This window comes from Pocillopora verrucosa, chromosome 7 (genome assembly GCF_036669915.1).
Source record: "Pocillopora verrucosa isolate sample1 chromosome 7, ASM3666991v2, whole genome shotgun sequence".
In the NCBI taxonomy this organism is placed as follows: Eukaryota; Metazoa; Cnidaria; class Anthozoa; order Scleractinia; family Pocilloporidae; genus Pocillopora; species Pocillopora verrucosa.
The window spans coordinates 10,829,629-10,846,669 of record NC_089318.1 but is presented as its reverse complement, the minus strand read 5'-3'; the positions used below and the strand labels follow the sequence as shown (position 1 = coordinate 10,846,669).

The 17,041-nt window shown below is 36.9% G+C and overlaps 1 protein-coding gene across 3 annotated transcripts; it reads right to left on the bottom strand.

Moving 5' to 3' along the window:
• Positions 1–3,387: 3,387 nt before the first annotated feature.
• On the bottom strand, positions 3,388–17,023 carry LOC131785544 (putative FERM domain-containing protein FRMD8P1). Of its 3 annotated transcripts, none has more exons than XM_059102452.2 (14): positions 16,677–17,023; positions 14,107–14,290; positions 13,685–13,852; positions 9,105–9,206; positions 8,926–8,984; positions 8,561–8,599; positions 8,143–8,270; positions 7,387–7,575; positions 6,743–6,875; positions 6,235–6,399; positions 5,905–5,957; positions 5,594–5,610; positions 5,128–5,175; positions 3,388–4,607 (listed from the first exon to the last, which is right to left on the bottom strand). In XM_059102452.2, exons 2-14 carry the CDS (start codon positions 14,282–14,284, stop codon positions 4,525–4,527), a joined length of 1,362 nt encoding a protein of 453 aa, XP_058958435.1. In that variant the 5' UTR covers positions 14,285–14,290; positions 16,677–17,023; the 3' UTR covers positions 3,388–4,524. The 3 variants fall into 3 exon arrangements, with proteins under 3 accessions (XP_058958435.1, XP_066025517.1, XP_066025518.1); XM_066169420.1 differs by having other exon boundaries at positions 16,751–17,023; XM_066169421.1 differs by lacking the exon at positions 16,677–17,023 and adding an exon at positions 16,007–16,135.
• Between the last annotated feature and the right edge of the window lie 18 nt (positions 17,024–17,041).

The following is a 17,041-nucleotide window of genomic DNA, read 5'->3' as shown; positions in this document are numbered from 1 at the left end:
GTGTATGCGTCTACAAGTATTTTGAGCGTTTGCCCCATAATGCTCCAGATGATCGTAATCCAATTACGTTGAAATACAAAACGACTGACAAAATAGTTTTGTGGGCAAAAATCTCGTGTTCGTCATGTGACCCGGCCCTGTCCGTGCATGACAACGTCAATCATCATCAAGATAGCACGCGTGATCAGCATGTGAACACCTCATTGGATCACAGTTAGTTGTCAGGGTGTTGAGGGCCCAATGACCTCTGGGTACTATTGCGCAATTTTTCCATTTTGTGGCGGAGGAAAAAAACAAAAAAAAAACTAGACCCTGTGAGCAGGGTAACTGGGATACCTGGGTGGTACTGGATCCTTGGAATCAAGTGTAGTGATACTACGGGTGTCGGACTAGTATACTGAAATAGTGTGCTCAAGTCTGGCCAAGGGCATACACCTATTTCAAAACATAGGCATGCTATGCATGCAAGAGTTACTTTTTTGTAGGGTGGGTGGATTACTTGAAACATTGTGAGTGATGTCTACATTCTTACAAAAGGAGAGAAGAATATTAATGTGGGAAAGAACAAAAATGTCGAATTACCTCACACACAGGTATTTTGTGGTAGATTATGTGTGTTTTGCGAATAAATGTAACCAAAAATAAACTGTATTAGTGCCACGGATACCTGTTAGTACAAAATGCAGACAGTAGACTGCAGACCGGATACAAAATATAGACTGCAGACTGCAGAGTGGGTACAAAATGCAGACTAAGAATCTGAAGAGTTTTTACGTCTGGTATATAATAACATGTCATCTTACAGCTCACCGAGCGTCACGCAATCGCTTTTCCGCGATCAGCCTTCACGATAATTTGCACAATTGTGGAAAATTCCTGGCCCATTTCTTGATGAAAATCGATCGTAATATTATTTCAAGCCTTCAACATAGTCTTCTTACTTTGCGCGCGAGTTGGTTGGTGTGATGTCTGTACAGATTTTACCAATGTTATAAAAGTAAATGACGTGAATAATAGTGATGGTAAAGCAAGCTTAAAACGGCAACAATCGCCAGGAACTACTACGGATACACAGGGTATGAGTAAGTTTTATTGATTTTTCGAGAAAAATCTTCATATTCCGAAATATTTATCGTTGTAAATCGACCATATTTCGTTCCCTATACTATTCCTTATAACATATTCAAATTTTCAACGGTTCCTAGAATAACTTACTCTGAGTCACACAACGCGTGACGCGTTCGTGAATTAATCGTTGGCTCTTTCTCGAAACGTGACCTTGGGTCGCCTGTGACAAGACAATTGCGTAAACAATACTTGACATAATAACATTATACACAAAAAACACGGGATTTTGGATCATGTATTTATTAAAAAAGAATATCCATACAACTACAATGAAAACAAACATAAGATTCACCTTTCTGATCGTGAAATTAATACCATTCGCACTGTTATCGTAGCTACGTTCCCTGGCATCAAGTGAATCCAACATGGCGTCTTTCTTCACTAGTAGTTTGCATCCATTGGAATTTTGTTCTTCAGTCTCACGGTTACCGCTCAATAACATCTTTTTGTGTGGATTGGCCGCGAACAATACGACTTGTGTATGCATCTATGAGTATTTTGAGCGTTTGCCCCATAATGCTCCAGATGATCGTAATCCAATTACATTGAAATACAAAACGACTGACGAAATAGTTTTATGGGCAAAAATCTCGTGTTCGTCATGTGACCCGGCCCTGTCCGTGCATGACAACGTCAATCATCATCAAGATAGCACGCGTGATCAGCATGTGAACACCTCATTGGATCACAGTTAGTTGTCATGGTGTTGAGGGCCCAATGACCTCTGGGTACTATTGCGCAATTTTTCCATTTTGTGGCGGAGGAAAAAAAAAAAAAAAAGACGACAAAAAAACAAAGGCATTTTAAGACTGGGCTACCACAGGTATCCCAGTAAAAAAAAAAAAGACGACAAAAAAACAAAGGCATTTTATGACTGGGCTACCACAGGTATCCCAGTAACAAAGGCATTTTATGACTGGGCTACCACAGGTATCCCAGTAACAAAGGCATTTTATGACTGGGCTACCACAGGTATCCCAGTAAAAAGACGACAAAAAAACAAAGGCATTTTATGACTGGGCTACCACAGGTATCCCAGTAATGATCGAATATTTGAAAATATAGCGCCCGCGCGGCCGACTCTCAATTTAAGTCAGATTTTTCGTTCCTTTGCGATCGAGTTAGACCGTGTGGGACTCAGAATATAAAGTAACAATGCAATAGAATACTCTGTTTGGAAAATAATTGAACGTCAAGGTCTTAAAGGTGACAGAATAAACTCTCGAGTCAACGACACTACGATTCTCCAAAGCGATGCGAATTTTGTGGCTGCAAACCGAAAACCGAACTTTCGGACTTCAAGCAGGACCTAGCGACAAGTTGATGACTCCATTACCCGGTAAATATCACGTTTGACTAACAATGTGTTCAAAAAGTATTGTTTAGTAGAAGATTTTGCGTCAAATCGTAGTACTTTCAGAATTTTCATCATAACGCTACGCAATTTCTTGCCGTGAAGTCAACTAAACAACGATCTAAGTATGATGAGTTTTACGGCGTGGACTTTGTGCACGTAAGAAATTCGTACGTTTTTCGCTTATAACATCAAATCAAGAATTGCTTTGAATAAAACTGTCGTCCCGAAATATCTTTTGGTCATTTTCCTCTTGCCTATTTGCACACATGCGAAAATATTTAGCGATTTTAATCTTTTATCTCGATTTTTGAGTAAAAAATCAATCACGGAACAAATAATCGCAGCAATGCGACAGATAAACTGCTTTGGGGTAGGAAAGTATTCCCTTGGCGGAGCAGATAATAGCAGCAATGCGACACAAAACCTGTAGGAGACAAAAAACTGCCACGACCGCCGACACGAGATACGAAAATCGAACGATATCGGAGAGCGAACTGAATTCCGAGCATTATCCGCAGGTTTCTATTGTTATGGACATACTGAAGGACTTACACTCTGGATAGCATAGTATCTACGACATCTCAGAATTCCGTAGATACAAAAGAACGATATCGGAGACCGAACTGAATTCCGAGCATTACCCGCAGGTTTGTATTGATATGGACATACTGAAGGACTTGCACTCTGGATAGCATAGTATCTACGACGTCACAGAAGTCCGTAGATACAAAAGGAGTTAAGATCGGGGAATATCGGATAAAAATCGGCAGAGTTCGTTGTGGGCTAGGATTATATTGCTACACTCACTCACTCAGAAGGACAGCGTAGTAGGTTACGCCTCTTTAGGCAGTAAGCTACAAAAATTATTCGAAGTGGCATGCTAAATCATTTCCTGTCATAGGCAAGTTTTCCACATTACTGTATTTTTTGTCTTTACTTTTCACCACTTTGTTTTGGTCTTTACCTTAGTTTAAAACGTTTCTTAAACTACCTTCACTACGCTACAACCAATTTTAAACCTTTATCAACGTTTGATTTAAAAAAGATCTCTTAAATAGGCTTTAAGGACACTACATGCACATCTCATTCACTAGTAATCTGTATAGTACAACAAAGTTACAAGACTGACTGAAAACGCTTCCAGGTTCTTGAGTATTTCAAGCGGACCTAACGTACAAGCGACCTTAACTACCTGGATTAAAGCGCTTCCTCCTACAAATTTTTAGTAAAGATGGACAGGACAACTGTAATCTAAGAGCTAAAACACGTTGACTTCCAACTGTAAATTGGCCACCATAAAGAGTTTAAAACCTGACTTTTCGAGCGTTAGCCCTTTGTTAATCGCTCTGACGAAGGGCTATCGCTAGGAACGTCAGCTTTTAAACTAATTTACGTTTTCAACTCGGTTCATGATACTACATTATTCTGTTATACTCTCCCTCCGACGCAGCACCACAGTTTCTTTAGAAACTTACTCTCTTTATTCATTTAACTTCCAATTGCCAGGAGTTTCCGATCAATGTCAGTCTCACAAAAATTATCATGGACATACATTATGAGAAATCTGCCGAGTGAACATGGCAAAATTGATCGAAAGTGAGAGTCGCTATAATTCGGCCTTGAATAACAGAAACCGCTGTCTTCCCATACGAGTCGCAAATGTTAGCGGCAACTGACGAGTAAGGCAAAACAAAATAGTTGCACCTTGAGCTGACGATATTTAGATGCAAGATAAACTTCTCAAAACAAGAGTGAGGATGATCTGTGTTCATATTGAGGGTTATCTAGCTCATACTTTATACATCCAGTAACTAAATCTTATGTTCACCATAGCGAGACAGTAAAACATTGGATCTAGGTCTTATAGCATTCGTACAGTAGAAACTATTTACACATTTTACTCAAACTTAATATAATTGTAGACTTCTTCACAAAACTTTTATCTCCTTACATCCTTTGGTCTTGAAGAAAGCCTCCACAACATTTATTTTATCAACTGAAGGGATGATAATCATGAATAAGATTTACACTCAGTCTGCTTAATGACCTGTTGAATGCCTTTTCCTGAAAGGATTGGACATAGTGAAAGACCTGTTGGACCCCTTCTTTCTGTCCAAGGTTCCTAAAGTAATTTACAAAAAACATTCATCAGCAACTTCCAGGTGCAGGAATTCACTTCAACTACTCAGATTTCAGGCTCATCAGTGTTTTTCCACATTTGCTGACCAGAATTGGAAAAATAATAGCGTGGTAATTAACATGCTAAGTACAAACTCTGGCCTAGTCATTGCAGACAAGATACTTCAATCTCACGGTACTTCTCTCCACCCTTAAAGATTCAAGGGTAGCAGAGAGTTGTCAAAGAGTTTCTGACAAATTCTGGGAGGGGAATGAGAGGGATGGACCAGCATCGTATTCAGGTGGAGTTCATATACAGCCTCCTTCCCATTCTCTGTACAATGTGTGAAACAAAAGCCAGGGATGAGTGACATTGTAGATGATTCACCCTGCTCCAGGACTTTGTCCAACACATATTTGGGTTTTATATGTATCATCCAAACCACACATACTACAATAACACTTCTCACTGCTGTCAGAAATATGCTGAATTTAAGAAGCAAAAAGAAAACAGACACACAAACCTTCAAGAGTTGAGAGACTGAGACGGTCCACTCTACATCTCACTTTACCTGTTGAGTGATTAGAAAACAGCTTAAATTGATCAAGTGTAATCATCAGATGGATCATCAGTCAATGATTAACTAAGTGCCATTGATGACCCAGCAGACATGAAACTCCTCTTAGCCTTTCCAGTGACTCCTTAACTCATCATAAAATACATAAATCATTGTTCTGGTTTTTTCTTCTCCATATATGATTTAAACTGTAAAAAAAATGGATAGTATTTTTCATGGTTAACAGGAGCACTAGTTAAAAGCAGGGGGCACCATTGACAAAATCCTTTTTAACAGCACAAATATTCCCAAAACCAGCCCAGTACAGTTCAATGCAGATGCTTTTACTTCCTCCCAATGGCAATTCCTTTAAGATTTTAAAGTTGATACATGTACAACATGTAACTTCAAAATATTCTTAAACATAACTCACCCAGTGTTCCATGTGGTCTGCAAATTGAAAAAAAAAGAAAACAATGATTGTGTTGGTTAACAATGCTGTAAGAAGTTGAACAACTAAGCTCTTTCTAAGACAGATCAAAATAGCCCTTTAACTGAAAACAATTGGTTAATGGGTCACAACACATGTGTAACATCTCACAAAGTTTAAGATGTAAAAGCAGGAACTGTCTAAATCACTATTTCACTCTGACTGAGTCTACAAAGAACCAGTCTGTGGATGGGCCCTCACTAAATTTCTACATTATTTATAACTTATTTATTATCAAATTGTATGTGGCTTACCCAGATTCATCACAAAGAACACATGACTCTACCATGGCATCCATCATTTCAGCCTACGAATTAAATCATGAAAAAAAAATTAAAATCCTAGACTACTGTTAATAAGACTATCGACACAAACTGGTCAGTCTTGCAAGCCATGTTCCAATGCAACACCCATTTCCTACCAGCACATTTTCCCCTCCAGAAATAAATTTTTTTTCTTAGTCTACCCCATGAAGATGTGGATCATCCAGTACATCTTAATCAGTCCTTCACAAGGAAAATTACAGTTCTAAATGTAAAGAGTTTCATGTTTTCAGTTCAATTGAAAATGCTGTCCATCAGCACCTGTTTGGAGAAAATCTGTAACCTTTGCACTGCTTCTTCTGGATCACTGCTTCTATCAGGGGCATCAAACTCCAACCAAAAGGTATCCAAACACCCAGGCTCATGTGCAGGGGCAGGTGTGTAGTCCCAAGATAATTCCTCAAATGCTAAGCTTAGAAGTATATCCTGTGAAATACACAGGAAGCTGTCAATTGTTGAAATCTCATGAAAAATACACACTTCCAGTAACCTCTACATATCAAGTTGTTAAAGGAGCAGTGTGGATGATGGCAACAGTTGCTTTGGTCTGCTTTTGTTTGATTTATTTAAATTTATAAATAGTTATCTAAATTGTGGAATAGGCTGTAAATGGATGAAAATTTTAAAATAAGATCATAATTATGCCTACAGCATAACTGATAATAATGAACACAAAAAATATTCAGTGCTTAAAAATAAAAGCTAAACAAATATCTTGTTACAGAAAAGACAGTTCACTTTAATTAGTTATTAGTAATTACATGCTTACATTTTTATTGTCATCAATCACATGGACACCTTCCCTGTTGATGGCAACTCTAACAGGTAGGTCAGAATTCCCTAGAATGTTTGACAGCAGAGAGGATGTGGGTCGCTCGATTTGCCCCCGGAAAAAAACACTCCTGAAAGAATCAATTATATACATTGACCATTTAACATTAAAAAAAGTTTCAGGTGAGTGCAGAAAATAATTTACCAGATGAAGGGCAGATTTAAAGTTGGCAGTCCAAGTTGAGACTGTTTCTGTTGCCAAATTGAATATGTAAAATATTTTGGCCACTAAATTTGTAGCTCAGGTTGTAAATTTGGGAACTGGTGTATGTCTATCATGTAGTATGCTGTAAAATTATTTTCTCACACAGTCTTTGTGCTCTGATGTTAAGTGATACAAATCATCACATGAAATATTTTTAATGCTCTGTTGTTTTCTTTCCCAAAATTTGCCTCTTTTTCTGTGATTGTGCAGGTCTTAAGAGGTTGAGTTAAACTCACAAAAAAAAATTTCCATCCAGGTTTTCTTTTCTTTGTCTTTTTATGACAACTGACCTATTATTTCTGTCACTACTTAACAATTACAGCAACCCTGATAATTTGCCAACTCTGAATTATAACTAATGACACGACAAAACATACCCATAAAATGAAAAATTCCAGCAGAACTCCAAGAACATTTTATGGCAAGCTTTGACATCACTAACTTGCTGAGAGACATTTTCATATTCCTGCAGGAGTTTGTGTTCAATAGCAGAATTTGGTGATCGACCAAGGAATGGCCAATTGGATTTACAGACCCATGCTGGTAAATAATCTGTCAGCTTGTTCCTGCAACAGAAAATATGTTTAAGACCACCATAAAGTAGAAACCTATGTTTACATTTAGTAATGACAAATTGTAGTGAACTTAACAGTTCATAAAACTAAAATTTTCAGTCTTCAGTCATACATACATATACTGTAACCCTCATCACAATTGTTTGTTACCATCAAAGATTATTGAACCTTTTAACTAAATTTCTCAAGGTAAAAACAGTCAGGACTCAAAAAGTAACTAAATGTGGGAAAGTTTAATAGCCAGCCTCAATCTCATACATTTACACAGTACATTAAGCCAAATGGTCACTTTTCTATAAAAGCACTGTAATAGCCACATCAAGTCAAATCTTCAAACAAAATGTTACCAATTTTTCTTGACAGATGTCCTCCTTCTCTCTACACATTATGTTGGTGATGCAAAAATCACACCAAAAGAAGAAATTGGACATTGAGAAGGGAGTAGAGTGTTTCAAGAAATTTAGATGAGGACTACATGTGGAGTGGATGTTAAATGAATCATTTTGAGTACACATGTCTGCACATGTGATTAGTGAGAATGATCTAAATAAATCTTACTTGAAACAGCCAGGAGCATGTTCTTCTTTATCATATTTGCCATTGTCTATGTAAGCAAGAATTCCTCCCAATGTGAGAGCATCTTTGGAGCTGATAGGATAATTGCCACAAAGAACATTGTGTTTGGCCTAAATTGAAACCAAAGAGATTGATTGAATAGACAGTAAGAACAATAGTATGTGGGTTTCACCTTGATTCTGTGCATGCACTTAATCAAAACAGGTCCTCCACAACAGTACAACAACAAAGTTACATGGGCTTATTTTGTTTGGCACCTAAATAAATTACACACATCCCTTGTGTATGTAATAGATGTAAACATGTACTTTATTCACAATGCACTTTGATATGTGACTGAAAACTGTAAATTATAGACATGTGAGTTATGAAAATAAAAAAGAATGAATATGTTAATCACCTCTTCAAATAACCTTCTAACAACTCTATCATCTTTAATCTGTAACAAAAAGAAACTTTCAAAATAAAGCTCCACTGAATGTAAACTGTAAATCATCATATCAATTACTTGTAACTGCTATATATACTTCTTGTTCATAAATCCATAAATTCAATTTTTTCACCTGATACAATTAAAAGATAGCCAAAAAGAACTTTTAAATTAGTAAGAACAACATGCCCTGGTAGAAACTTTATAGAAGCAAACATGCAAAATCTAAATGCACAATATAACAGGATTAGTAGCATGGTGAACCCCATTTTAAGTCCAAGCTTAAGCTGCTTATCATTTTCAAATGCTTCATTAACAGTCTCTGTGACACTTACTCTCCGTTCCTCTGCTAGAGGAAAAAAAGAACTCCTCTGATAACACAGGATTGGTTCATCTGAAGAAAAAATACAAATAATTGCATTGTAAAAACCCAGAAACTTAGGCCTGAGAAAATTATTTCAATTGTAATAATAATATTAATAATAAAAACAATGATAATAATGTATATTTGTACCTTTCTCGCAAACTTCATCAGGCGTGTTTGTAAACTTCCTGAGTAATTCTGGCCATACCTGACGTAGCCGGAATGGCCTGTGATGAGCTTTTAACTGAAGCTCTAGGAATTGAAAATTTTAAGTTTGAGTAAAACACATCCATGCTAAGAATTGTAAGAAGCAAAAAACATTTCCACAGAATTTGTCACTCATAATCATACAGTATTATGCCATGAACTTCATAAAAGGGACATATATTAAACATGTAGCTATGCACATGGACCTGCTCAGTAGTAAAATAATAGTACAGCACATATAAAATAAATAATTTTTTCTTTTTGGGAAGAGAACATTGCTAATAAATTATTTGCAAAAGGTAACTATGCTCAAGATTACTCTCATATAATTGTAATAGCAGTTTCATTTCTTCCAATTCTAACTCTATATTTTATTTATTTATTTCTTTGAAAGATTAAAAAAATCACTCAGAATCTAAATTACAAAGCCAAAGGCTATTGATCTGCAAACTTATTGAGCAATCGGTCGTTAGGATACTAAGTGGTGTCCAGTATCTCTCAGCAATTCTAGCACCTCATTGCACATGTGTCAATTAAAACTGGAATTCTTAATGAATTATACACTTTGTCCATGTTGAAGTCGTAATGTTTACCACCATTCCTAGCACTAGTGTAATAAAAATCAATTATAAGATGAAAAAGTTTAAGCTCTCCAAAAATATCGCCAAAATAGATGATAGGTTCTTTAACAGCTGGGGTAATGCCACATACTGTATGTGTTTCACTGTCATCTTAATGTTTACCAGCCAGGTAAAACAAGACAAATTTCTTGATTCATACACAGCATCCCTCTAGTTATCACAAAGGGAAGAATTGTTACAAAGTATAATACTACCACTACTACTACTACTACTACTACTACTACTAATAATAATGATTTCTAAAGCACCATAACTGAATATTCAAGACCAAAATTTTTTTAGATTAAAAATTACATCCATAATAAAACAAAAATATATAAAAGTACAAGTAAGAAATTTGTATCTAAAAATTGAGGTTAAAATTAAAAGTAAAAATTAAAATTCTTATTGCAATATTTCTAACAGAACTTTAATAAAAGTGTTCTTTGAATAAGAAAGTTTTTTATAGAAGTTTCAAATTTTAAAATATCATCATGATTACAAATGGGTCTGGCAGTGAGTTCCAAATTGTAGGTGCTGCAAATGAGAATGATCTACAGCCATATTTCTTCAGTTTTGCTGATGGTATTGTCAAGAGCCTCTTAGAGCCTGTATACATGGAGGTGGGGGACCCCAGATAGGTGAGGTAACCTGCCTAGGTGGGGTAAGCTGCCTGTCCAAATAATTTTTTATTTTATCTTGATCATGTTTACATGATAGGTGGGGTGACCCACCCAGGCGGGTTGCCCGGTCTGCTAGGTAGGGTAACCCTGTCAGCCGGGGTGACAATTTGCCATGTAAATGTCTCAAGGTGGGGTAACCCACCTAGCTGAGGTCACGTTCATGGCAAAAAGCTCAAAAGCAAAACATCTATGTTTTAAAACTTTGTACATTTCCTAACTGTCTGATAGCAGAAATCACCAGAAACTGCAACAGACACACAAGTAGTGTAAAATGTTCACTATTTTGTATAATGTATTGTGTCAATGGTTCTTCATGTAACCCAACACCGCATAACATGCATGACACTTTTATGAATTAATCCATATGTGTCCAAGAATTAATCTTTCATCTTTCTTGAGATGTGGGACGCCTCTGCTCAAACTCCTTAATTGCAAGTGCAATAACAACCTCAAGAAACCTCACCCCAGCAACACAGGGTTGTAAGATTGTATGTAAACATGTTTTATTTTTCGACCATGGCTAGGTGGGTTACCTCACCCACCTGGGGTCCCCCACCTCCATGTAAACAGGCCCTTAGAAGATCTTAAGCTTCTTGATGGTTTTTAGGGTTGCAACATTTCTGTTAAATAGGAAGGTGCTAACCTATGCAAGGCTTTAAAAGTTAAATAGAATTATCTGTATTTGATATGGCACAGGAAGCCATAGTTGGATGGCCTCAATGGGTGGGCATGGGTGATGGCTGGCACTCAGCATATGTAGCTTGGTTTTTCCAGTGTTTAGCTTCAGTTTGTTTTAGACCAACCAGGAATCAACTGACTCACACATGCTTCTATACCTGCTAAAGATGACTGTTGCTCGGCTGTAGTGGGCCTAAAAGCAAAGTAAAGTTGGGTGTTGTTGGCGTACAGGTGAAACTTGAGAACATGATGTCTCACAATATTGCCCAAGGGGAAATGTACAATGAGTACAGGATTGGCCCAAGGACCAATCCTTGTGGAACACCAAATTGAAGGTCTTTGACATCAGATTTTACACCATCAATCATCACAAACTGTTTTCTGTTGTGAAGGTAGGATTCAAACCATTTCAAGACCTGTCCTCTCAAACCAAAGTGATTGCACATTCTATCTAGGGGAAGTCTGTAACCAACAGTGTCAAATGCTCTGTACATGTCCCACAGAAGGAGTGCAGCACCCTTGTTATCATCAATTGCACAAAGGATATCATTCTGTACTTTCACTAAAGCTGTCTCAGTGCCATGTGGGTGTTTGTATGCTGACTGGAGTGATTCATCTAGATTGTTATCACTAATATAGTTCTTCACTTGAAGTGCAATGGCCCACTCGATGATCTTGCTCACAAACTTCAAATTAAAAATGGGATGGAAATTCAAATACTCCTGGAGGTCAAGGATGCTGTGGGGTAACGTTTCTCAGGTCTCCAGTGTAATAGCTTGTCAACTGCATTGAAAAGTATCTTCTGATTGGATGTATTATTGAAGATGATGGAGGAATAGTAGGAGGATTTTGCACATTTAAGCATATTGTTGACAAGCTTGCACTGTTCAGTAGAAATTTGCCAGTTAATACACAACCAAGATGATTGCCAGCATCCCTCTAGTCTTCTGTGTTTCTTCTTCTCTTCACGGATTTCATCTGTGTACCAGGGTGCTGAAGGGCAAAGTGTGATTATGTGTTGTTTCATTGGTGCATGTTCGTCCAATATATTCTGTAAGGTGTTTTCTTATTCTTCTAATAGAGATGGTAACTCATCATGGCCATATGACAGGAGTGTAGACTTTTTGAGGTCATTGTTGAAACTATCCATATCAATAGAGCATATTTTTTATACTGGATAGAAGCTTGTATAGGAGGAGTTTTCTGTAGGCCAAGCTTACAATGAACTGCTAGATGGTCAGATAGCATAGGGTCTCTAACTTCAATACTAGTAACTAGATAATCATCAGCCCTGGTTATCAATAAGTCAAGGATGTGCCCCTTCTTTTGAGTGTGGCCTCAGACATGTCATTTAAGTTTGAATAATTCCAAAATGCTGGTGAATTTTATTGCAGCAGTGTACCCAGGGTTATCTATGTGAAAATTAAAATCACTAACGATCAATAGGTTACCAGGGGCAATGGTGAGCTGTTCAGCCAGAGTTGAAAACTCTTCAAAGAATAAAGTACTGCTCAGTCAGTTTGCGTTAGATGGTGGGGGCCTACAGATAGTAACTATCCTCATACATCCACCAGAGCATTTGGAAATATCAATGTCCTCAAACAACTCAAACTTAAATTGAGATTGTTTTTTAACTTGAAAGTGCTTTTTCATAAGAAGACCAACTCCACCAGCTCATGAGCCTTTCCTCCAAGCTATATCTCAGTCATTGCAAGTATATCAAGATCACTATTGACAACATAGTCCTTAATACTCAGTACTTTGTTATTGGTAGATCTGGTATTCAATAGGTAGAAATCAATCAGAACAAAGCCACCAGTGTGTTTTGAACTCTTCCATGCATTTGACATAAGAGAGGTTTTGTACATTTATACCCTTTGTATTTGATCCAAGAGTTATACCATAGGCATTACATGAAACAATGGAAGGCCTTGTTGTACAACTGCAGTGAGTTCATGCAAAGATAATAACTGGAATTTTTCCATCCACTGATGGGCTGGGATTGAGCTTGAATGTTAGATCACCAATTAGTTCCACATTGAAAGCTGCAACAGTGTTTGGGTAATAAATACAAGGACTTTTGTGCCACTTGATCTTGTGGTGCCTTGAGATAGCCCCATGCACAGAGACATCAGCCGTGAAATAGTAATTCGCGTCAATGGATAACACATTCAATTTAGACAATGTATAATCAACCTCATTGTTATTTGAAATTCCAGGGCTTGATTGATTCTAGGCTTGAGTCAGCAATAGAGTAGAAAAAACCCTTCGCAAAAACCAGTGCTCTTCTCCAAATGTGAATTTCTCCAGCCAAACTGAAGATGATAACTCTGCAAATTTACTCTTCTTGAAAAGCATTTGTTTGGTCCATAATAGAGGGAGCCAGAAGATAAAAATTCAGGAGAGAGCATGCCTGCATCCAAACCTCATCATTATCACCTAATCATATCACCTAATCATATCCCCTAATCACATCACCTAATCATATCCCCTAATCATATCACCTAATTATACTAAATGGACAGAGTGATGATTTACTTACGTAAAAGAGGAGATATAAGCCACACACAAAACACCTGAGAGGCAATAGGGGGAAGAGAAAGATTTTCTGACATGATGGTATTAATTGTCCCTGCCTCAGTGTTTCTTCCCTCCTCCAGGTTCAACAGACGGCCTGACTTCTCCACTAGAAACACAGCTACAGTTAAGGCTGAAAGAAAAGCAAATTTTACTATTTAAGGTATCAACTTTATCCAAACCTAAAATCTTCCAATGGTGTGACTTTTGTCCTCCTGTGAAGATCTTCTTCAGTAACTTACATGTGTCCAAATCCAAAATGGCAAACTGGATTTAATAAAATTTTCCCTGCTTCAATCAAGATGTTGCAAGTCATTATACAGCATTACATGTACACACTACATCCTGTAACTGAATGCATTGATTTAAAAAAGCCCTATGACTTACCTTGCGGAGACAATGACCGGGTGTAATCAGATCGGTTTCCCCATGAAATAGATTTCTTAATACCAGGAGGTCTTCTAATAGCAGCACTTTCTTCTGAATGCAGTCTTTGAAAATCTGGATTCTTGGCTGTAACATTTTCTCTCTTAATATGGGAAAGTTCTAAAGCCCCTGTTGCCATTGCTGTCTGAAACAAAAGGGTTCATAAAAGAAGTCACACATTTGTATCTACATGTACAAATAAGGGGAATTTAGTATATGTAAATACTTTCCAAAAGAAAGAGATATTGGACCTTCATCTCCTCCACCATACCTAATCCTCAGCCACATTTACTTGGAAAAGATTGGAAGTACTCTTTTAAGAAACTTTGCATTTTTATTGATTTAGGATTTAAATAAAAAATATATCTTTATATATATATATATATATATAGATATAGATAGATATACACACATGTGTGTTACCAAGCTTACTCAAGGTTGATTATCAATAAATAAATCACTTTACTTTGGTCGATGTAAATTTCTATTCATTGAAGAGAATCACAGGTATTCTGGATAAAGAAATCTAACTGTGCAGTCATGCCTTAATTTTTTAAAGATATTTTTCAAAACAAGAGCATGCTACAGCTGTAATTCACACTAAACACTGATTTGCACTTCTGCTCTCAAAAAAATTAGTCCAAATTGATTAGTGAGTTGCTTAGCAAATATTCTAAAAAACACAGATTTCTTAAAATGTATTTCTTAAGGTGTTTTTTGACCACAAGATTCTCCTACAAAATGCAGTCTTATAAATGCGTCTCTTAGCAGCCTCTTGATTTGCTCTAATCAAGGGCTAAACCTCAAAACATCAGCTTTAAAAACTCCTTATGGTGGCCAATTTACGTTATCAACTCAGTTGACAAAACAAAATTATCTTGGTATTCCCCCCATAGACATGGCACCATAAATTCTTTAGAAACTTACCCCCTTTCTTTAAATTAAACTATCTCAAAAGGAATCAAACCCCCTACTTTGTGACATGCCACAAAGCTGATATTGAAGATCAAAACACAATGTAATATTGATCTCACATTGATCTAGTGAAGAGAAATGTCAGGACATTGCTGATTTTTTGTATGCTGTAACTCATGGCAGCTACTATTCACTTCTGTAGCTCTTCCTTTCATTTAGTCCATTACAAATACATTTAAATCAAATAGCAACTTGAGAATTTGAAAGAGAGAATTATTTCCTGAAAGACTGGCATAAAATGAGAAAAATTCAATTGAGTTTCTAAACTTAAATTTGCTTTTCCATATCTGAAAATTTATACTCACACATGGTATGGATTTAAATTGAATAACAGAAAACTTTGAAAACAAACTAATTTACTTTTTTCCAGTACATTTCAATTAAATAATAATCAAACACATCACCTGGTTTAAAATTCCCTTCATTGCACAAGACAAACTTTACTTAGTGAAGAATTAAAAAGGAAAAAAATGGGACATAATTTACAACTGACTGGCTTATTGCACGTGAAAGCTATTTATTCAGCAAATTGATCCTGAATGTCACATGTAAAACACAAGATGTAAAAGCACTCTTGACAAGGGATTTAATGATAATACTGACACTACAGTCTCATCTACACTGCTGAAATTTAAACTTTCGTGATAGAAATCATAATGGTAATGGAATAAAGGTGTAGTCAATTTCCTAGGCTTTCAACACAGCTCCCAAGACAATCAACTGACAAATAAAATAGAATGGTTCCAAAAATGTTTAAATCTAGGCCTCTAAAAACCATTCAAGAGAAAAGGCAGTCAAGGCTTAAAATAGACGGGATTTCCTTCAACCTACTCACAAAAAGCAAGTAAATTGTTCTCCTAAAACACGACAGTTGCACACAACTTACTTGCGATTTACCTTGAGACTGTGACACTAAAATTTTCACAAGCCTGCCATCTCTTTCGCAATTATATACAATCGCCAAAGGCTCATTCTCGGAATAACACGTACGGATACGTGAAAATATTGTGCAGACATCAAAATATCTCAAAAGGTTGGGCAACTTAACATTTACTGAGTTCAATATCTACCAAAAGAGAGTTTTAGTTCGCACCGAAAACAATTTACAAAATATTGGGCCTCCTTCAAGATGGAAGCTTCAAATAAAGTTTAGTGTGTCGAAAACCGAAATGGGGCCCAAATTTTGGTTTTCCTGGATTTCTCCAAGCTCGAAAAAAAAAGACATTTTGAATTATTCTCATATTTCGACGTTTACGTATGTGTAGTGAACGTAATCGAAGTACTCTGTACAAGTTAGCGTAGACGACTCCAAGAATGAGTAGTGAACCAAAAGATATTTCCACTCACTCCAACCCATTTAGCGGGCATCTGTTTCCTGAACAAACCCTTTGGATTCTGACTTTTGGCAGCTGGTTCTAGATACCCACATATCAGGAAGTGCGCTTCACTTCACGATTTGATTTTTAGATCGAGAAACGTACAATGATGACAATTCTTGCTACTCCCTTTCTTCTAATCACTTCACTAACATATCACATGTTAAGCACAAAACTCACCTTTGCCAAAATTCGAACAAGAAATGGGGAGGATTCTGCGAAACGCGTACGTATAAAATCAGACAATTAATCACCTAGATGTCTCGCAGCTTGTGTTTTTCTTTTCCTTTGCACAGCCAAACGGATATCGAAGGAGTTGACCACAAGGTCAACACTTTCCACTACTCTGACGAAAATGGCTTTTACCACTCGTACACTGTATCAGCTCAACAATTCATTCGGCGGAAAAAGGAAACACAACCTCGGTATACAACCTATTATAAGAAAATTTTAAAAAATTGCTATGCGCCGATCACGTCCTCTCTCCTCCAGTAAACTTCCCTATCTGCTTCCTACAAACCCATGATGCCGCTGGACTTACCTAC